General features: G+C 34.9%; 2 protein-coding genes and 1 pseudogene across 2 annotated transcripts; 2 read left to right on the forward strand and 1 right to left on the reverse strand.

Moving 5' to 3' along the window:
• The first annotated feature begins 1,440 nt into the window (after positions 1-1,440).
• Positions 1,441-7,262, forward strand: LOC111313933 (uncharacterized). The gene is made up of 6 exons (XM_089752249.1): positions 1,441-2,127; positions 2,470-2,603; positions 3,242-5,537; positions 5,791-5,851; positions 5,949-6,172; positions 6,882-7,262. The coding sequence occupies exons 2-6, from the start codon at positions 2,489-2,491 to the stop codon at positions 6,934-6,936; spliced, it is 2,751 nt and encodes a 916-aa protein (XP_089608375.1). The 5' UTR covers positions 1,441-2,127; positions 2,470-2,488; the 3' UTR covers positions 6,937-7,262.
• A 4,561-nt stretch (positions 7,263-11,823) lies between these two features.
• On the forward strand, positions 11,824-14,386 carry LOC111313329 (hydroquinone glucosyltransferase pseudogene; annotated as a pseudogene).
• A 2,657-nt stretch (positions 14,387-17,043) lies between these two features.
• Positions 17,044-19,233, reverse strand: WRKY46 (WRKY DNA-binding protein 46). The gene is made up of 3 exons (XM_022914819.2): positions 18,478-19,233; positions 18,233-18,361; positions 17,044-18,060 (listed from the first exon to the last, which is right to left on the reverse strand). Exons 1-3 carry the CDS (start codon positions 18,771-18,773, stop codon positions 17,430-17,432), a joined length of 1,056 nt encoding a protein of 351 aa, XP_022770554.1. The 5' UTR covers positions 18,774-19,233; the 3' UTR covers positions 17,044-17,429.
• Between the last annotated feature and the right edge of the window lie 2,667 nt (positions 19,234-21,900).

Raw genomic sequence — 21,900 nt, forward strand, 5'->3', positions numbered from 1 at the left:
CCTGGTGATCCAAGTGTCACTTTAAAGTTTCTGGCCATGGGGCTCTCAAGCCTGGTTTGGGCCCTGCAATGCAGCAGTAACGGTGTAGCAGTTCTGTTCAAGGAATTCAGTTTAGGGTTAGTCAAATGAAACATTGAGTTGAATCAATTTTGGGACCATCTTCCCTTATTCCCTTCCAAATAGAACATGTCCATTTAGTCAATTAGTCCTTAAAGAATCTGCCAGCCAGCTATGAGGAAACTTTTTATTTGAGCTGCAATTTGATGAGCTTATCTTTTTCATGGCCTCCAAATTTTGGAGGGAATCACACCCTTCTTTCATTTATTTCTGTTGATCCTGCACCTCAAAGCCTTCTCTGTCATGACCCCCACATATTGCCAGATCTTAGACAATTAAAATATGATATTCGATGAAACCCAAGAAATGCCATTGACTTCTCCTGCAAGTATTTGTTACTGGTAATGTGTTAAGCAACCCCTCTTTGACCAAGAAATTTCTTCCAAACTTCTTACGGTGACTTGCAATGATCTCCCTCCTGCCTGGATATGCCTTTGACCTATTGGCGTGCGGGATTTCAGGCCAGTCATGGTACCGGGGTTGCACTTGCACCATTTGCTTTAAGAAATAATCAAATCAAGCAAATTAAGCATTCTTCACATGTATCTTTAGTTCAGGAGTCAACCAAATTTTTATTAATCTAGTAACAAGTTGGTCCATTAATTCATTACTACATAATAATCAACATCGCCAGGTTTTTGGAAGTATTCAAATGTTTGATTTTTTTTCCTTTTTGTTTTTTTCTGCTACCAATCTAAGGGCCAGGGATTGTTCTTTTACTGTCTGAATTGGTTGATTGAAGTCAACCAGATTGAAATGCGTCATTTATGCTGAGATCAATGGCACACCAGCAGCTCCTCGATGCGTTGCTTTCTTCATCAAATTCCAAGCTAATTCTCAGAATTTCAGTGGATAACTCATAGACCTACTGGATTAAATTCCTACCCCTCTTTACTTCCAAGTATACACAAAAAAGACAACAATAATGCTTTGGATTCATCTTGCATTCTTTATTTCATTGCTATTTTTATTATTACAATCTATTTCTCATTTTTATTTAGGAGCAAATTAATCTTAAGGAAAGGAGAGCAGGGTTTCAAGGCATTTTCTTCATTAATTTTGGTAGGTTGGACTTAAAAGCTAAAACCCTCACCACACCATCTGCTTTTAAAAATTTGTTTCGATGGATGATAAAATTAAAAAAAATTAAATCATAATAAAATTAAATATATAATCGACTGTTTTTACCAAAAATAATCAAAACGCCAGAAAAAAAAAATCTCAATGCTAGTTTCATCCCCGTATCATCAAAACCCTCCCGTGTTCCAAGCCGACTCCCCCTGCCACACCATCGATCAATCAAAACATAAAACAAAAACAATCATCCCCCAATCCCAATCCTGAAACCCACATAATTTCCGTAATCATAGTTATAGTAACAAAATTTGACGTCAGGATGAAAAAAATCTGAAAATTTTTCATCACTGTGTTTCGTGGAAAATCATGCAATAAGAAATCTGCAACGTTGATGTATGAGACAAGAGGAGGTAATAATAGTAAGGAGAGTGAGACAAAATCCGATGTTAAGTGAGCTTTGGGGGCACCAAATCATATTCACATTCACTTCTCATTTTCCAAAGTGTAAAAAAGAAAAGAGAGAGTGATGAAAGAGCAGTGTCAGGGTTGGGGTGGATTTTCCATTTTCCACTCAGGCAGAGGCAGCCGCTTTCACTTCTTTTCACAACGTCCAAAACTCGGCTTTTCTCTCAGCGGTCGCAAATAAGGAACCTAAAAAAGCAAGAAAAAAAGGAAAAATAAAAAATGGTAAACTGGAAATGTCGCCGATTCCACGTTGGACTCTGAACTAGTCGTCGAAGAGGTTTACGAAACGGTTGCGTTTAATTTTCTTTGTTTCATTACAACATTGGAAAACGATCATGTGTACTCGGTTTCTTTGTCTTTGTCTTTGTCTTTGTCTCTGTCCTTCTCTTTCTCTACCCAGAGTTTCAGAAACACAAACTATTCTCTCTCTTTCGACTGGAAATTTCAGAGTGTTTTCAGAAATTCCAGGTTAGTTCATTGTATTTTCATGCTAAAGTGTCTTAAACACTGCTCTCAACTTCCCTTTCCCTGTTTGGCCTCTGAGAAAACTAACGCAAAAAAAAGAGAAACTTGCTTAAAAGAATAGAGAGCCTCAATTCAGCTTATCACTTCCCTTCCCTTTTTTTTCCCTTAGCTCTCTGATTTTGGGTGGCTGAAAAGAATTGTTTTTTTTTTTTTTCCTTAAAAAAATAAACGAGTTAGTTGGTGATAGTTATTGCGCGTCGGGGGATTTTTTAGCTTTTTTTTTTTATAATTTGGAAGGATACTAAATTGTTATTGGAGTGACGTCGTTTTCTTATTCGTGGGTAGGGCTTTGAATGACTCGAAAATGGCCGAGTCAACCGAAGTAAGGTTGGTTCGGTGTCCAAAGTGTGAAAACCTTTTTCCGGAGCTTGCTGATTATTCTGTTTACGAGTGTGGTGGCTGCGGTGCTGTTCTTCGAGGTACCTGTCGTTTCTCTTCTCTCTTTTCCCTCCTGGTTGTTTGTTTGGTCGATGAGAAAGTTGTTGAAGACAAGAGAAAGAAACTTGATTTTGAGTATTTGATCTGTGTTAACCTTGTTTCTATCAATGTTGAAACTTGAACCAATTGGTTAAATTGAAGGATTAGGAATATTAAGTGAGGTTTTGTATGACGTTTTTAACAATGAAAACTTGTTAGAATCCAATTGTTAGTTATTTCTTTTGTATTTATCAGCAATGGCAAGGCGCATTCTTGGAAAATTCAAAGTTGGGTTCTTTGTTCTTTTAATTTACTTCGTGCTATATTACCCTCATTTTGGTTTATGATTAAACCTACCATATTTATAAGAAAAGGAAAGAATTAAACGGGCTTAAGCCTCATCGTTTCATAGGTTAGAATCCGTTGTGGTCATAAGAGTATACGAGTGTTATTATAACAAAAGTTTTTGGCTTAATTTTGTTGAAATCAAAATAATGGAACCATTTTAGGCTTTGGATTTCAGTTTCTTGTTATCTGAACCTTTTTGATCTCGGTCCTTTGCAATTAGATAAGCATAATTTCTTCCATAAAATTAATAGATTTTCCAAATTTTGATAGTGGAATGTTGTTTGTTTAACAGCAAAAACTAGGAATTGTGAAGCAGAAACTGTCTCTGAGAAGTCAGAAGAAGACAGGCTTGGCAGAGTTTCTACCAAATCCCATATTTCCTCAGAGAAGGGAATAATAGACTTGAGTGATGCCTCTGATTCAGATGTTAAATCCAGTGCTGGGTCTTTGAGGTGTGATCAAAGGGATTCAGAGAAGAATGATGTTGAGTGCAATGATAAAAGTAGGAATGAATCTAAGGTTGCTAGTCATAAATGGTCTGTTGCGAATGGTAATGATATTAGCAGGAATAAGGATGAAATAGTGAATTCTATTGGAAGAGAACAGAAGGATTTGGATTCAAGTTTTGGATATACTGGTGTATCACAAAGACTGGGACAGATGTCAGATTGGCAAGCTGGGAAGCAAGAAGAGATGGAGGGGTTTCAGAGTATTCCAAGTGCTGTTGTCGAAGGTGTGGGATTCTCAACTTCAAACCATCCAGATGAACGCCCATCAAACCATCATTTGGATTCTTCTTATGGTTATAGTGAATCATTGCAGAATCGAACTAATGAGGATGTTTCTGGTAGAATTCACCTTGAACAAGATCGAGCTGAGCTTCTAAGGAAGCTGGATGAGCTAAAGGAGCAACTTGGTCGGTCTTGTAATGTGGTTGATAAACCAAAAGAGAAAGTTCTGCTTGATGGGAGGGTTGTTCCTCCTGAGTCTTATGGTGTTGCTGATACCTGGTTTCCAAATGGTTCTTCTGGATCACATATGCCCTCAATGCCTTTCTATGGACCTGATAAACATGCTGCAGGAGCAGGACCTTCTTATTTTAGTCATTTTCGAGAGCCATTCACTTATCCTGTTGGGCATGATATGCCTCGGCATGGGTTGCATCCTCCAATGCATAATCCAAATCAAATTCCTGCTTATGGAGATCCTTTTGGATCCCAAATGCTTGGAAGAGCTCTGCACCAATTGCCTGGAGAATACCGACAACAGCCACCTCATCCATACTTTTCTGGAAAGTACATTGAAAGTAATTGTAATCCATTTACGCCTTATCCACGAAGTTCACTGTTACACCAGGCTTCTTGTTCTTGTTTTCATTGCTATGAGAAACATCAGCAAGTTCCAGCACCTGTTCCACCCAGTGCATTTGGCAATAAAAGATTCCCTGATGTGCCTAGTAATTCATGGTGCCATATTGAGAACCCTGCAACTTTTGGTTCACATTTCCATAGTTCTAGGACTACGATGCTTCCTCCATTGAATGTGCATGGCACCCAAGCACATGCTAGATGGCCAAGTGATATTAACTCAGAAATGGGTGGTTTTGTCCGGTGCCGTCCCCAGAGGATGACGTTAGCCAGTGGTGGCCGCCGTGTTCGTCCTATAGCTGGTGGTGCTCCATTTGTAATGTGTTATAATTGCTTTGAACTACTACAAATGCCCAGGAAAGTGCAGCTTATGGTGAAACATGTACATAAATTGCGTTGTGGAGCCTGTTCTACTGTGATAAACTTTGCTGTCATCAACAAGAAGCTTGTTCTTCGTGATAATGCAGAAACAAAGGGAATTTCTATGGAGGTTGATGATATCTCTAATGAAGTTGTGAATGATAGTTCCTCACATTTCCATGGCCGTGTGAACCGAATTACTGCTAACTTCTCGTCCGATGACTATGATCATTCTGGTTATGATTCTCTGTCAATGGACAGAGAACCTGTTGTAGTGCCAACTGGCCAGGCCTTGAACTCAGTCAGACCTCAGGAAATGCAAAGCTTTCATTCTTCATCTCCAAGCACCTCTGAGGAAGAAAACAGTCCCGATGTTTTAATTGCTTCAAGGGAGGAAGCGAATTCTGTTCAGCAGCTAATCAAATCCACTTTGTCTCCACCACCTGCAGGCTCACCTCTTCAAGAGCACTTTGATTACTCTTCCAGCAATGCTGTCAACCAATTTGGGAAGGGAAATCGTAGTAGTCGCTCTGATCAAGAGAAAGTTGTGTCAAGCAAAAATTCTTTAAAAGAGGCATCATTACCTACTGAGATGGAGGTGTCATTCAATGAGTATTCTAACACTGGGATTTCCCAAGATTCAGGGGATGCGACCAGAGAAGATGATCAACCAAAAATGGCAAAAGGAGGTGAATCATTTTTTGCAAATGTTATCAAGAAGAGTTTTAAGGATTTCTCAATATTTAATCAAACAGAAGAACATGGGAAAAGTAACGTTTCAGTTAACGGGTATCCTATACCTGAACGTGTGGTTAAAAAAGCTGAAAAAATGGCTGGACGAATTCATCCTGGACAGTATTGGTAAGCATACATTGATTTTCTTTCTGATCTGCTGTGTTGTGGCTTTTACTAGTTTTTTTGTGTCTATCACGATAGGCGTGTATATTTCCATGTAAAGGAATAGATCTACAAATGATTGTTTTGATTGAACCAGATAAATAAAATCTGATTCTGATATTGCTTCATCTAACTATAATCTATCTTTTTTTTGGTCATGTAGTTTCTCATGCATTTTGAATGATTGATGTTGTTTTATTGCAAATGCCTAAATTAGGTATGATTTTCGAGCTGGATTCTGGGGTGTTCTCGGTGGGCCTTGTCTTGGCATAATTCCTGTAAGATTAAATATTTCTTACCTAGATATTAACCGATAAGCATTTTGTTGTTGTTTGGTTTTGCCAATATTTTTTCTTAACCTAATTTCTCTTGCAGCCATTTATCGAAGAATTTAACTATCCGATGCCAGAAAATTGTGCTGGTGGGACCACTGGTGTTTTTGTAAACAGGAGAGAGCTCCACAAGAAAGATTTGGATTTGCTTGGTAATAGAGGGCTTCCAACTGATAGAGATAGATCTTACATCATTGAGATATCGGGTAGAGTCCTGAATGAAGACACTGGTGAAGAGCTAGATAGCCTTGGCAAACTTGCTCCAACGTGAGCTAATTCTCTGACTTTTTTTTTTTTTTTTGGTTCATCTCCTTATACGTGCTATTTGGTAGGTAGTTAAGTGATGCTCTAACTAGTTAAAAAATAAGCCTTGTTTCTTTTAATTCATCCAGTGCAGCTAATGAGTAATGATATGCTCATGACTGTTTTATGCATGAATCCTTAGTAGGCATAATGCTAGTATGGTTCTTTTTCTTTATGAATGTTGGTTTTTGGAATAAGCCTTGAGGCCAATGATATCTTAGTATAGTGGCAAAGACATGGCTTTGAGGTATTCTAGGATGAAAAGAAATAGGGTTGATAGGCTTAATCAGGTGAAATAACTGGAATGGGGCTACTAGAAGTTAAACGTACTTCTCTATGCCCTGATAGTGGTTGATGGCTACAACATTCATTTCAAATTTCTTTTCATTAATGGTTACAACAATAGTACATCATTCCTGCAATTTTGGCTGATGGTACTAAATTCCACTTGTCATGTATATTAATTGTTAGTACAACATTCCAAACATTGTCCAGATCTGTAGGATGTTTGAAAGCCATCTCTTTAGCTTTTTTCTTGCTTCAGTGTATTCATAATTACTTTGAACTCATTTTTCTATTAATTATACATTGTTATTTAAAACTTCTGTATCTCAAGATGGTATTTCTTGATGAGGATAATATCCTGAAGCATTGTTGATGTGACTTTGAACAGAGTTGAGAAAGCGAAGCATGGTTTTGGCATGAGATTTCCAAGATCAGCTGTATAGTGAATTTGTAACAATCAAAGAGTTATCCCTGGCATACAAAAAGTTTTGATTCATTCTAAATCAAATGCAGAAAGAACCAACTTGGCAAACTGGTTGGAAGGTCTGAGATCTGAATGATGTTTCTTGATGCTACTCTTGATTGGTCACTGTTGGATGATTTCTTATGCCTTGTAAGGTTTCTGATTTATTTTATATTTTCTCATCTTGTTACAATATATATTCTAAATTATTGCTTTCTCTATGCTGCATTTGTATAGGCAAGTTATGTAAATTTTCCTTCATTCTACCACTTTGCTCACTGAATTAGATTGGACTCTCTTTGTCTTTCCTAGCTATCAACGTTGAAAATCTAAAACCAGAAAACCAAATTCCTGTTAGATTCAAGATATGAACATGGGTAGCACGGCTGCTTTCGCACTATATATGGCACATGTCCAGTTACTCTGGTTCCATGCCTTGAATATGAACTAGATGTATGAAAGTTTTCATGTATTTATTATTATAAATATATTGTTGTCGGGGCTAGAAGTTATGGAACAAGTAGATAGTGTTTACCAAGGACAATCTGAATTGTCTGCAGCTAAGGAATGGTGTAGAATCGTGATCCGACTCAAGACTGACTAACTTAGCAGGCATGTGAAGTCACTGTTGAAGGTACTCCAATCTCTTAGTAGATTGGCCCATACAATCGTCGTTTTATCTAGCATACGACACAACAACAGGGCTTGCGCTTTGGGTAATTGGCCCTTTTTGGTTTGGTGCTCATCAGGCCAGGGTAGGTACTAAGTGGGCCTCACTGTTAGCCTCTGTTTTTGCTACCGGCTAAGCCTAATCCCACGAATGGGCACTTTGCATCTTCGCATCTTTATCCTTTTGTTCTTCGGCCGAAAAAAGGCCTCATCCTGTCCTAAGCTTTTCACTGTTGATCAAAGATTTAAAATAAGAACGATTGCCTTCGTTAAGCATTGGATCAAGGCCCTCAAGCATCTACTTCGGTGATTAGCATTAGATCTAATCTCTAAAGATCGATTAATGAGCATGTTTTTTTGGATAAATTATGAAATAGAACTAGTAATGTACTGCATAACTTTTTGGAAGGACATGACCCAATGTGGAAATGCTCTCATCAGGATGCGAATCAACAGCCAAGACTAACATTGTTGCATGGGACAATAACACTTAAACATTCATGGCATGTTCCTCCTCTTTGTCTTGACTCTTATAATTTTTCACTTTTCCCACTCTTGGCACGTGAGAACAACACCTCCTTGTTCAGATTTTTTTATTTTCTTCCCTCAAATCAACGTTTAGTTTAGTTTAAGCATCTCGCTTTTTGGTTCTTCCACTAAAATATTTTTCTTAATGGGGTGGCCTGGTGCCCTGATGTTGACCAAAGACCACATTCAAAACCAGAAGCATAAATCATACTACTATAATATTCAGGCTTAAGAAATACCCGACAGCTAAAAAGATAGAAGGTTTGTGTTATTTAACAAAAAAGGAAAATGAATTAAAATTAATTATTAGAAAGGTAAGATTGATTATAACAGTAAAATTAAAAAAAAATATATCCTAGTGTGATTGCACGGGAGATCCAGATGGACCCTAAAACAATAGAAATGAAAAAAGAAGCTCAGCTTCTTCAACCAAATGATGGACATTGCAATTTTTTTTTCAACTCTACCATTTGCATCTCTAAAGAAATTAAAACCAATTTTGACGACACCAACACTTCATAGTAAATCCACCATATCCTATTAACAATATGCCACACCAGTAAACCTTATTTAAGGATTTATCAAGGTCATCTACCACATTCCAAACTGGTTTGATGTTTCATGTTCAAAACACAAAGCCTGACAGCCTTGATTTCTGCAAACTATTTGATCTCCCTTCAAAGATATATGCAAATATGGAGGATGACTAAAACACATGTCAAGAAATAAAATCAAAACAACAAATCCATTAGAAAGGAAGGATGCATGGAACCGATAGCCGATACCTGCTTTATCATGTCGATTTACAAAGTTGTTCTGAGATTCAATGTTCAAGAACATTGTAGTTGAATTGTCATTAAAAGAGACAGAAAAGAGAACCTAGCCCAAATTTCACAATGTGATATTATTCGTCGATGAACTCAATTTTCAAACAGCAACCTAGGCATTTGCCTGCTCAAAAGAGGCCATGAAAAGCTAGTGCCCAAAACCAACAAGCAACTTCTTTCTACTTGGTTGATGGTGGCTTATCCTGCAACTTCTTCTTTGGTTTAAGATATGGATCCTGCAAACATTAAAAAATTCTGAAATATTTTAGAGAGAGCAATACCCCTTACATGAATTCAGACGCGTTTCAGTTTTAATATAATCCACATGAAAATACCTACACAAACAATGAGGAAAAACACATCATATGCTCATAAAAATGATCCTTTCTCATTTTCCAACTGCAATTTCTTGCTGGCATTTTCGTTCTCCAACCCTCTTAATTTTAATTTTTCATTTAATTCAACTATGATTGAGAGTTCAAATACAAAAAAAATCTTCAACTTGGGTGCAATGAAGCAACCTGGATATAATCTATAGAACAACTAAAATCATCATTTAAATCTTCATGTTCCTTATATTATGATGCTCCATCTACTTTAATTTAAATAAAAAGAAAAAAACGAAGTACAATGACAATATATTAAAAAAGTTTATCAGCGATTATTTCTATATATTAAAGTTTGAAACTTTATGTTCGGCAATCAAATAAAGCTCCCAATGAGTAATCTTCAGTGAATTGAAAAAGAGAAAAAACAAAAAAACAAAAGGAACATTATTCCTAATCTACATGTGAAACTAGGGTTTAGAAATAGAAGGGAAAGGTCAGAAGAAATTACGTCAACGAAGAGAAGGTGAGCGACAACGGTGGCTCCCACGATTCCGCCGAGGATGACGACTGGGCCTGTTAGCAAACTCCATTTCCGGTAAATCATATTTCCTGTTTTTTTTTTTTTTTTTTTAAAGTCTCCGCCGCTAAGTTTCAGCTTTTTCTTTCTCCTTAAATCGCCCAAATTCCAATAATTCAACACGGCCACCTCGGTTACCTTTAAAAAGAACAGGCCACCTGGGCAATGCTAGGTTGGCCCAAACAAAGCTATAATTTGGGCTAAACTACGGGCCCTAATTCAGAGGCCCTCAGTCTTTAGTTTCAAAAATAGGCCCAAACTCATAGTACCGGAAAAAATAGAGCTTGTATAAATCAAATCAGTGTTGAATGAACCCTGTTCATCATATAAGACCAAAAACAAAGATTGCCAAGTTACAAACTACTATGTTTCAACTTCATCCCAATTTGTAATATTTGAATTTGACCATTAGGCTGCCTTTCTCTATTAATTTTCTTTTGTGATAAAAGCGATACTTTCTCTATTATTAATTTATAATTCAGATATTGCCTTGGGAGAAGGACAATAAATGAAAATTTTGATTTTGGATATACACATAAAACATAAAAATTTTATTAAAGCTAAATTGAAAAGGCTATAAACCAACATAATATTGAAGGCATGTAGGTCAAATATTGAATTGATTACTTTAATTAATTCTAGTTTTATAGAGCTATTGGCGAATTTATGAAAGTCCTTAGAGAGGAACTGAAAGTAATTAACATTTTGCAGTATTTGGCTAATTATTGAATCAAGACTTCACTTACATACATGTTTTAAAAGCATTTCTTCTTCTTTTTTTTTTTTTTTTTTTTTGTTTTTCCTCAATGATTGGATTACTATTATACAATATATAAAGAATCTAATCCTTAAAATCTTCAATCTTTGTGAAAAGTGAGATTTGTTCTCAAGACACCATCATGTTTTATGAGTTGTTAGGAAGCAAGACAAACATGTCGTCAAAATTTTGCCATAAATTTCTGGTCCACTCCTTTTAATGTTGGGTCCGATTTGTATGAAACAACTGACTAATAAAGTTTGTTCTTAATTCATGTCTAAATCTTTTAAAAAAGTTTCAGTATTTATGATCATCAAAATTTCGATTTTAATCAGTAGGATTGGAATTGTAATTTGACATTTTCAAAATTACTGTTTTTTTTTTTTTTACAAGGTCTTCCTTTTTGAGAGGATTTTAATCAGATTAATACATGCATGAGATTAAAAAAAGAAGTCAAAAGAAATAATTTAATGCTTCTTTTTGCTTGAATCCATCCAACAATGATTTGTACTAGCAAATGCTGCGTCTTGTTCGATCCGGCCAATAATGGTTCCAGTTAAAAGCTGCACTTTTCCATCGTAACAGCAATCCAAATTCAAGCGCAAAATAAAATGCATAGAAAAGGTTTATATGACATAAGCCTTACGTCTTAACTGACGTCATCACCCCCAATCATGTGATTGCATACCTAATAACACACTAAACTTCACAAGCTGTGTTGTCTAATGGAATTTTGTGGTAGACACAATTTTAAATATAATATAAATAATTTTAACATAAATATGAAATAAATAATTTAAGTATAAATATGATATATGTATTATATATATTATATGTGACATGATATAATTAACATATTTTAATTTATTTTAAAAATAAATAGCATAATACGATATAATTAATATGATTAAACATAATTAAATATGATTAATATAAAAATATTTAATAAAAATTTAATATTAAACCAAAATAATAATATAATAAAAATATTACAACCCTAAATATAATTAACAATTCAATCATATATTTTTCATAAAAAAATAAATATAATTAATTATTTGAAAAAGATATCATTTAAACATATTATAAATGTATCATTTATACATGTTAATAAAATAACTCTCAATTAAAACACAATTAATTAATTAATGTATTTTAAACATGAAACACCCACATTCTTTCAACAATCAATGTAAAATAAGTACATATTCATAATCAGCCCTGTATTATTCTATTCTACAAATCCGACCCCCAAAAATAAACAAGCAAATCGTCTCAACTCCACAAAAAAATAATTCCCCTACAACAAATAATTCCGAGCCTCCCCCCCTGTTTATATACGCACAACAATAATCTGAACTCAACCTTCTATATAAACCACAACTTTCTTCTTCTTTTTCCATCACACCTATAACTCGACGAGATAAAGAAAAAAAGGAAAACACAAAAAAAAGCAAGAAAGAGTAGTTTGTTTCACTGCCATGGCAAAAGCGCAAACACCCCATATAGTCATTCTGCCGAGTCCTGGGATGGGTCACCTCATTCCACTTGTTGAGTTTGCCAAGCGACTCGTCCACCAACACGACTTCACTGTCACCTTTGTTATCCCCACCGATGAACCTCCTTCTAAAGCTCAAAAATCAACTCTTGATTCTCTTCCAAGCTCTATAGATTCTGTTTTTCTTCCTCGTGTTGACTTCAGTGACCTCCCTGAAGATTCAAAAGTTGAAAAGGTGATTTCTTTAATTGTGGCTCGCTCCCTTTCTTTCCTTCGGGATGCTTTGAAGCCACTGGTTGCAAAGACCAAACTTGTTGGTTTGGTGGTTGATCTTTTGGGACTGACGCATTTGATGTTGCTAGAGACTTCAACGTCTCGCCGTACATATTTTTCCCTTCCACAGCCATGACCTTGTCTCTGTTTCTTTACCTCCCAAAGCTTGACCAAATGGTTTCATGCGAGTCAGGGATCTGCAAGAACTGGTGAGAATACCTGGGTGCATTCCAATTCACGGGAAAGAATTGCTGGACCCAACTCAAGACAGGAAAAATGATGCTTACAAGCGGCTTCTTCATCATACAAAGAGGTATAGACTGGCTGAAGGAATTATGCTGAACAGTTTCGTGGACTTGGAAGACGGAGCAATAAAGGCTTTGCAAGAGAAAGAACCCGGTAAGTCACCGGTTTACCCGGTTGGTCCACTTGTTAACATTGATCCTCATCCAGTGGTAAAGCTGGTGGGTCGGATTGTCTGAAGTGGCTAGATCATCAGCCACATGGGTCTGTTTTGTATGTGTCATTTGGGAGCGCTGGGACCCTGTCTTACAACCAGATGAATGAGTTGGCTCTGGGATTGGAAATGAGTGAACAACGATTTTTGTGGGTTGTGAGAAGCCCATATGATGAGGTTGCTAACGCCAAAACTTTCAGTGTCGAGTCAGAAGGACCCTTTTAATTTTCTACCAAAGGGCTTTTTGGAGAGGACCAAAGGCCGGGGTCTAGTGTTGCCATCGTGGGCACCACAGGCTCGAGTACTGAGCCACGGGTCTACAGGAGGGTTTTTGACCCATTGGGGGTGGAATTCAACACTTGAAAGTGTTGTTAATGGGGTGCCTTTAATCGCATGGCCACTCTACGCTGAGCAAAAAATGAATGCCGTGATGCTAACTGAGGATATTAAAGTTACATTGAGACCAAAACCCAATGAAAACGGCTTAGTTTGCAGAGACGAGATTGCAAAGGCTGTTAGGGGTCTAATGGAAGGCGAAGAAGGGAAAGGTATTCGAAATAGAATGAAGGTCCTGAAGGAAGCAGCAGCGAAGGTGCTTAGTGAAAATGGGTCTTCAACCAAGGCACTCTCTGAGATAACTAATAAGTTGAGGAACCAGCCAGGCATCTAGAAATTAATTAGAAACCCAGCCATTTTCAATCTCCTTTTTTCGTTCTCCTATTACCTTCTACCGTTAAGTTTGTGTACTTTTGGCTTGATGTTCTACATTTCTTTTCCATTTTCCAATATATGGTCTACGCCATCTGGTTGTAACAACAGCTAGCATATGTGTTTGAATGTTAGAAATGGTTGATATACGGTAATCAGTTTTCTTGGGAGTTTCTAGTCAAGTTCTTTCTTCCCTTCCTTTAACTTTGCTTATTTTCTGCAGTAGGTGAGATTTGTCCTGCCACGGTCTAATATTCATTGAAGTGTATGAGAGCCTTCAATCATGCAGAAGGGATGGACCCACCCGACCAAGAAAACTTGTTGCATCACATTTTAGAGATGACCACACTTGTAGCATTTATTGAAAGTAGTTGTCTGGTATTGACACGATGATAACTCCAGTCCATTGACAAGTACGGCAACTGTGGAAAGCGAAAAGAAAAGAAAAAGTTATTGCCTAAGAATGAGGAAAGAAACAAGGTGGGTGATTCCCGTTAAAAAACATCCTGCCTCAAATATCTCAAGTACAGATCAATTATTAACTGCCTCATCCATTATAGGGTTCATTTACAGACTATTGATTTCCCTTCTGGAAGCATGATCGGCCAGCTAGCTTCTGCGACAGTCAAATTTCGTGCTTTATTTCATCAGTTTGGGCAACCCAAACATTCCCCTTAACATGATCTTACTCAGTTTGGAAAAAAAAAAAAGGAAAAATAAAGATTGATGAACAAACATTACCCACGTTTGTGGCAGTCTCTTTTTGGCCAACATATACTTAGGGTTGACATCGGATCGAGTTCGGGTCAGATTTTATTTCTTTCGAATTTAACTCAATTTAATTTTTATTAAATCTGAATTTGATTTTATCCGAAATTTTTTTTAATTTTTCATACCCGAACTCGACATAATGTAAACCGTACCCGATCCAACCCGAAATTAATAAAATATTATTTTTTTAAATATAAAATATTATTTTTTAAATATAAATATTTAAAAATATAAATATATAAATATATATAATAAAAAATTAAATAACTAATTAAAAAATAATTTTTTATATAATATCAGATCGAATCAAATTTTAGACAAATCCGATCCGATCCCGATCTGATATCCGAATTTCAAAAAAAAAAAACCTACCCCGCGGGGTCTGATCGGGCCGAAACCGTCGGGGACGGGTTAATTCGCCGTCCCTACATATACTCTTCAAAAAAAAATTGTAGAAAGAGACTGGAAGGGACTTCTAGGTAAATTTTCTATACCGATTTTTCTAGATGAAAAACAGTGATTTGTGACATTCATACCTCATACTTTGATTTGTATTAATCTACTTGGTACTCAGCACGATGTGCTCAAAGTGGAATTTTCTTTTCCTTCATTTTATCTATTAATCCAATATTACCAACTCGTTACCCTACAAATTTCGGATACAAAGTCGCTCTTCCAACATGTCTCTCTTCCACATACTAGAACTCCCCCACCATTATGGCATTATAAGTCAAGTTTTATTAGTTTCAAAAGGAAGCAGGAACCCTCTCTCGTTCAAATAATAACAAGAAGACAAACGTTGGAACCTACTCGGCCCTGAGATGCTCACCTAAGCTTAGCGTCATTTGGTTCTTTAAAAGCTACCTGCCTCACGATCGAGCATGGGAATCATCACTTCTTGTAATTTATTTGGATTCGGTGCAAAAATGTTCTTGTGGCTGTTGGGATAAATTATGTTCTGGGTCAAAAGACTCACAACTCAAAACAAAGCTTTCGTCGTCCCACATTGTTTGGTCTGAATTCAAAGTTATACAAAAGTATATAAACTATTTTTGAGATGAATCAAAATTCAAGAAGACAATTTCTACTTTTGTTAATTAATCGAAATAATTGTTAATTAAGAATTATTATTATTATAGATAATTGTTTAATTGATCGATAATTAATGTGATTGGTGGTGCTGATCAAGAGGATAATCTATATTATTGCATACAAATATAGATCAGTTGAAGCGTCTTTATTATAAGTTGTCTTTCTTAGAATGCATGATAGATGGATAGAGGTGGCAGACGACTTTGAAGCCAAAGGCAGGCAAAAGAAAGAAAAAACAGGAAACAATTTATGCATCATCATTATTTTATTTTTTAGCCCCATAATTTAGAATTTTTTGTTTGGTAAAATCTAGTGATTAACAGTCGTGAAGGTGAAAAAAGTTGGGTATAATTGTTTCATTTTTAAACTTTTAATTGAAAAATATTTTTCTTTCTTGTACTTGTTAGTTAACAATGATTTGTCCTTTCAATTTTGATTGCTTTCAAATTTCCACGCAAATAAAGGAATTGTGGATGGACTAACTAGCTTTCCTTTTTGACATTTTCTCGGCTATATTTTTCTTCTGGGTACACAAATCAGGGCTTTAGGATGGATGAATACTGTTGGCCTGTTCAAGAAATAGCATTTCCCTAAAGTCACGAGTCATTGGTAGTAAACGATTTGAACTTTCTTCATTGCTGATGCGAATCGGACAAATCACATGGTTAAAATATTGGGAATCAACACTTCCCGAGAAAAAATTGTTGAGGTACGATGGAGAGCTAGAGAAAGTGAGCCTTGTTTGTGGCCTATTGGGAAGGGAAACACTTCTCTCTAGCATGCCTGAAACCATGAGAGTGCTCATTTCTCAAGGCACAAAGAACAAGAGGAGGTATCGCACTAAGGTTTTTGGAGGAATTATTGGGTGAAGTCCCAATTTTGCAAATTGAAGATCTTTGCGATGCTCACATTTTTTGCCTGGACAAGCCCTCTATCAGTGGTAGATTTCTCTGTGCAGACGCAGGTTTAAGCTCTGCAGATATTGCTAGCCACTGTCGAAAACAATATCCAGATATCAACGTACCTGATGAGTAAGTAACTTACCATGATCCTCTCTACCTAAAGGCTGGCTTCAGATTGTGAACATGGTTACAACTGAACTCGGGATCCAACATCCTTAATCACATATGTTCACTGGTTTTGTTCATCCTTTGATTTATTTAGTTTCAGGTTTATGGATAATTCAGGGAGGGAAATCTTTTGGGACTCTTCAAAGCTAAAAGAAATTGGATTTGACTACAAATGTGATGTCAAAATGATACTAGAAAACAGTATCAACTGTGGGCTAAGGCTGGGTGAATACTCTTTCCAGCAGCCCATTAAGAGCCATCCTCTCGGATATTTTTTGCTTCTAATCACCACATGTAATGCAAGATATTCTGCTATGCATGGATGATCTAATATTGAGATTGCTTCAAAAAAGCTTTTGTAGCAAGGCCAATTAAATAATTTTCTTTCTTTTACTTTTTTTCTTTTGCTACATCATATAAAAATAAACTTATCATTGTTGCTATTGTTTGGAAAGAAGCAAGGTTGAGTTGAAATATTGTTGTTTTAGCAGCTAAAAAAAAAACTATTGATTAGTTAGACTAGTTCACACATTTATCAACAAAACATCACTATCACATTCACATGTAAATTGAAGATTTATAAAATTTTACATGGATGGAAGGTTGCAACTCTTTTTTCTGTGACTTCGTTACAAGAAATACTCTCAAACCCCCCCGAAATAAGAAAGGTAAATGAATAATTAAAAGCAAATGAATTGGAAAACAGATTATTTCTAAGAGTTGAGCTGCTAATCAGACTGATATTTCTCGTGATTAGCTCCGATCGAGACTGATGCATTGCTGTCTGGTCACAGCTAATATGAACACTCCTCAATCTCGTTCCTAATGCTGGCTGAGCTTACTCTGACAAATTAGTGTACTACATATATCTTCTTTTCTCCTTCTGCTCCTAATGGGGTGGAAATTTGAAAACCATATTAAGGGAAGAATTCAAGATTATCAGATGGGAAGGTTGGATCAAATTCCAACTTATCAAGTGATGAGATATCCAGGTCTCCAATTGGCGAATTAGTAACAGAAGTTGGTGCAGAGATTATCTCTGTAAGATCAGATTCAGAAGTCTGCACATTGTGGCCTAAACCAAAGCTGCCCATTTGACACGGTGAAACTGAAAAATAGTTGGATTCAGATGTCGCAGGAGATATAAATGCCGCAGAAAGGTTTCCCATGATATCATTTTCCATTAGGGAACAAACAAATATGCCATTTTCCACTTCTGATTCAACAGGGAAAGAAAATGAAGGAAAAATGTCCTCCCTATTGTCCAAGTCCTCTGTTTTAACCTTGAGCCCTGTTTCAAAACTCAAAAACATCTCTTGTGATTGTTTTTGTTTCTCTTCAAGTTGCTGCTTTTCTCGAGAATGATTACCTTTCTCTTTGGACGCTCTTGTCACTGGTACAGACGTGGTAGCGAAATGAGAGGCTCGGTTACAGGTATGTCTTCCTCTATATTTCACCTCAAAGATTGTAGGGTCTCTGTCTGATCTTTGAACTTGCTTAGTGGCTAAACAGCCTTGCGAGTGACGATGAGTGCATCGATAATATCCCCTGACATTGAGCGTCCAAATTCAATGATAGAAGCTATATAAATACAAATCCAGGTCGTGTACTAGACTAAGTTCCAAGAAAGTAAAAACAGGCAATGTCTTTATCGATACTATAGCAAGGTTAAATTGCGTGGCATATATGAAATATATAACTGCATTAAAACTTTTCCCACCTTGGATTATTGGATCCAAGAATATCTTTCTGCCCATATTTTCGCCAGCAATATCCATCATCAAGAGGCCCCTCTAATGACGTCCCAGAGCAAACCCTAACTTGCTCGGTCCACCCGGACGATGTTTTTCTGCAACAGGAACAAATGATTAACACGTCAAAATTGAATTTTGGATCGAATTCTTCTACTTATGTTAAACAAAACTGTAAGAAAGAATAAGAAAATGGTGTAAGTCCTATATTTACCTCTTTTTAAATACATCTTTTTTATCAGAGCCCTCTCTTCCGGGGCTGCTATTGGCAATGGAACCTGCAGGAGATTCCAACGTGCTACCCGTGGGTTTAGTTTCAAAAGCAAAACCCCTCCAATTAAGCATTGAAAGAGCTTTCTCATAAGAACGGAGGATTTTCTCAAGTAAGACTTGGCATGTTTCAGGAGATGAAGACGGATGGAGATGCTTCCTGAGCAGATTAGTTAGTTCTTTTCCCTGTGTCAGCTCATTCAAAAGAGTCCTTTGCTCCCAATCCATTGTTTTTTCCATTGAAAACAAATGTACCCAAATATGTGGAAAAACTATACGCGCTCAACGGTAATAGTTTTGCCTAGTTGAGGGGTTTTAAAACTTGAAAAAAAAAAGATTGGAGCAATTCTAGATCATGTCAGGAGATAATTGTAGCTTTTCACAAAAACAAAGAGCCAAAAAGCAAACAACATGGAAGAAGTTAAGATCCAAATTGCAACTAGAAATAAAAACCCAAATGTGGGAGCAGGGCAAACGAACAGAAACAGCAAGTCTACAAAGTGGGGAAATGATGGAACGTAGTTTGGCAGAAAGAGATATAAATTAACCAAGAAAGGTGTAGATGGTAAGCTATGCATGCAATGAGAAGAAGAGAGGCTTTGTTAAAAAAAAAAAAATGAAAACCCCGGAAGGGAGGAGGATATTGGAAAGAAAGGAGGTGGAAAGGGGGAGAATTTGACTAAGAAGCGAAAATTGTATAGTCACAAAATGGGGTGGGATGTGGTATTATAGTGGATAGAAAGGGTGAGAAGGGCTGACCAATTCAAACCCCACCCAACAATAAGGTGACCAATCGAAGTTGGCTAAGAGTGAAAACGAGATATTCTAGAGAGGAATGGTAGAAGAAAGTCCGAGATGAATGAATGAAAGAAAGAAGAGGGAAGATAGGACAAAAGCAAGCAGGAATCTTCCAATCTTCTTCCGCGTTGTTGCTAACGAGAATCGGTAAATCACTATATACTAGAGGGGATCAAAGTAGATCTGACGTGAATTTGTGGCGTCATGTCCAACCCCTTGCTTACGATGATGTTGATCGATCACCCGGCACTAAAGCATGTATACATTTGAGATTTTTAGCTTACAAACTAAGAAAACCCGGTTGAGGTTGTAGATACTCCATTTCCCTTGAGGTGTGCATTTAAATTTTTGGTTTTGATTTTGTTAAGATTATAGAGTTTTGAGCAATATGTACGTTATTTTAACGTGGGTTTTATCTTAATAAATATTTTATTTTTATTTATTTGTTTATTTTTTAATAAAAACTAAATAAATAAATAAATAAAAGAAAAAAAATCAAACATAATTTTTTGGAAATCTTGTACAAAAATTGGGTAAGGAAAAATTTTTAGGATTTTTTCTTAACTTGAATGAAATAAGAAATAAAATAAAAAAAAAGATCTTAAAGCATCAAAACTAGATTTTTTATTAAATTGATTTTTTTTAATTAAAAGGATTTTAAAACATTTTTAAAAATTATTGATAATCAATAAAATCCTAAAATTTTTAACTAGAAAATTCTTATAAATTATTCTAAGGTGGATAAAGAATAGAAATGAAAAGATTATACCAAAACTCTTGAGAAAAAAAAAAGAGAAAAAAATCATTAAAAAAAATGATTTTTGGTAGTAGTTTTTTTTTTTTATATATATTTTTTGCAGAATCTAGAATTATGATGATTTATTCTAATAAAGCTGACTTTAGGTATTTTATTTTATTTTTATTTATTTAATTATTTATTTGATTATCTATTAATTTTTAAATAAATTTTTATAAAAACATATTTAAATAAAAGTTTTACCAACAGATTGAAAGGTAATTATTTTTTTAAAAAATAAGATTTTATTAATATATTGAAAAATCTTATAACCTTTTTTTAAAATAAAAAGCTTTACCAATATATTAAAGGATTAATTTTTTATTTTCAAAATAAAGTTTTATCAACATATTAGAAATACTTATAACTTCTTTTAAAAAATCAAGTTTTAAAAAAATAATAATAATAATAATATTTTTTATCTTTTTGCATAAAATTCTACTAACAGATTGAAAAATAATTTTTAACAATAAGTCTTACCAACAAATTTTAAAATATTTATGATTTTAAATAAGTATTTATTTTTTAAAGTAAAACTAAGTAAATCCAACAATGGAACCTCTTCAAGGTGTGACAAAAAGTTTCATTGAATACTTCTAAGATAATGAATCTTTTTAAATTATTACCACCATATTGGAGTAATTTAAGAAAAATTATTAATATTAAATTATTTGATAAATTTTAAATATATTATAAGATTTAGAAAACTTAAAATTAAACTAGTATCATCTTTTTTATGGATGTTATGAATGTGCTATAATTTTTCTTACGTATAATCGTGCTTTTCGAGTTCAAATTTTGATTTTGTTGACTAAAATCTACTATTTAAAAATAATTAGGTTAATTTTTAGATTATTCTTTAAACAGAACAGATTCTGTCAGGTAACTAATCATACTTTAATAAAAAAATTTGTGACAATTCTTTTAATTTGTATCTAATAATAAATCTATGGATCCATACGTAATGACAGATAGAATGCTAAATTCTGAATAACAATAAAATGTTTTTTCCTTTTGCACAAGAAAAATGGTTATCTAAAAAAAATAAGGTATAATTAAACACTAATCCAAATGCTTAGGAATCTTTATCTTGTTTTTTCTATATGATTGTTGTGAAATTTATATATGAAATTCATGTTCATGTAAATCAGTTTGAGGTTTTTTGTTTTTTTTGGTGATTTTTTAAGTGCTTTTTTTTGTTGAAATTTTCTCTTTCAAAATTCTTAAGAAAACGTTTCATTCTTTCACTTTGCGGTATAAATCCCTTTTTTATATTTAAAATTACTGAGTATCAAATTTTAATTATTAAAATTAAATTAATAGATCATATGACCATTGTTAATAAAAATATATTTTTACTTTTCGCAATTTTATTAAACAATGGTCAAAAGATTGTAAGCTTAATGGCACTGAACTTTTGTTTGAGAAAAGGAATAGGTGATAGGTGTAAATTTGATGATGTTGATTTTTTTTTTTTTTTTTCTAAATGATGTTGAAGTCTTGAATCCAAATCCACGGCAAAAAATATTGGTCGGCCCGGGATTTGAAGATTTGTAAAACAATGTTTTCCAATTGAGTGTAGTGAATAGAAATAAATTTATGGATTAAATATATGAAGAATTATATTATAATTTATGTTCGGTTGGGTTTATGTCATGATGAGCCTCTATATCCTCAACATGTGCGTCATTAAGAATGCCAACTACACAAAGTTCTGAAGATTTTTGTTAGATGGAAGACTACTTAGACCATGAAAGAAAGAAAAAAGAAATA

Source organism: Durio zibethinus, chromosome 23 (genome assembly GCF_047325235.1).
Source record: "Durio zibethinus cultivar Kanyao isolate XHJ-2024 chromosome 23, ASM4732523v1, whole genome shotgun sequence".
Classification (NCBI taxonomy): domain Eukaryota; kingdom Viridiplantae; phylum Streptophyta; class Magnoliopsida; order Malvales; family Malvaceae; genus Durio; species Durio zibethinus.

What these genes read in the sequence shown, in the direction of transcription:
- LOC111313933 (XM_089752249.1), top strand. Translation starts at nt 2,489, where the DNA reads ATGGCCGAGTCAACCGAAGTAAGGTTGGTTCGGTGTCCAAAGTGTGAA. An exon ending in ATTCATCCTGGACAGTATTG is followed by an intron (nt 5,538 to 5,790) that starts GTAAGCATACAT and finishes TGCCTAAATTAG; the next exon opens with GTATGATTTTCGAGCTGGAT. An exon ending in CTTGTCTTGGCATAATTCCT is followed by an intron (nt 5,852 to 5,948) that starts GTAAGATTAAAT and finishes TTTCTCTTGCAG; the next exon opens with CCATTTATCGAAGAATTTAA.
- WRKY46 (XM_022914819.2), bottom strand. Translation starts at nt 18,773, where the DNA reads ATGGAAAAAACAATGGATTGGGAGCAAAGGACTCTTTTGAATGAGCTG. An exon ending in AAAGATGTATTTAAAAAGAG is followed by an intron (nt 18,362 to 18,477) that starts GTAAATATAGGA and finishes TTCCTGTTGCAG; the next exon opens with AAAAACATCGTCCGGGTGGA. An exon ending in CTTGGATCCAATAATCCAAG is followed by an intron (nt 18,061 to 18,232) that starts GTGGGAAAAGTT and finishes GCTCAATGTCAG; the next exon opens with GGGATATTATCGATGCACTC.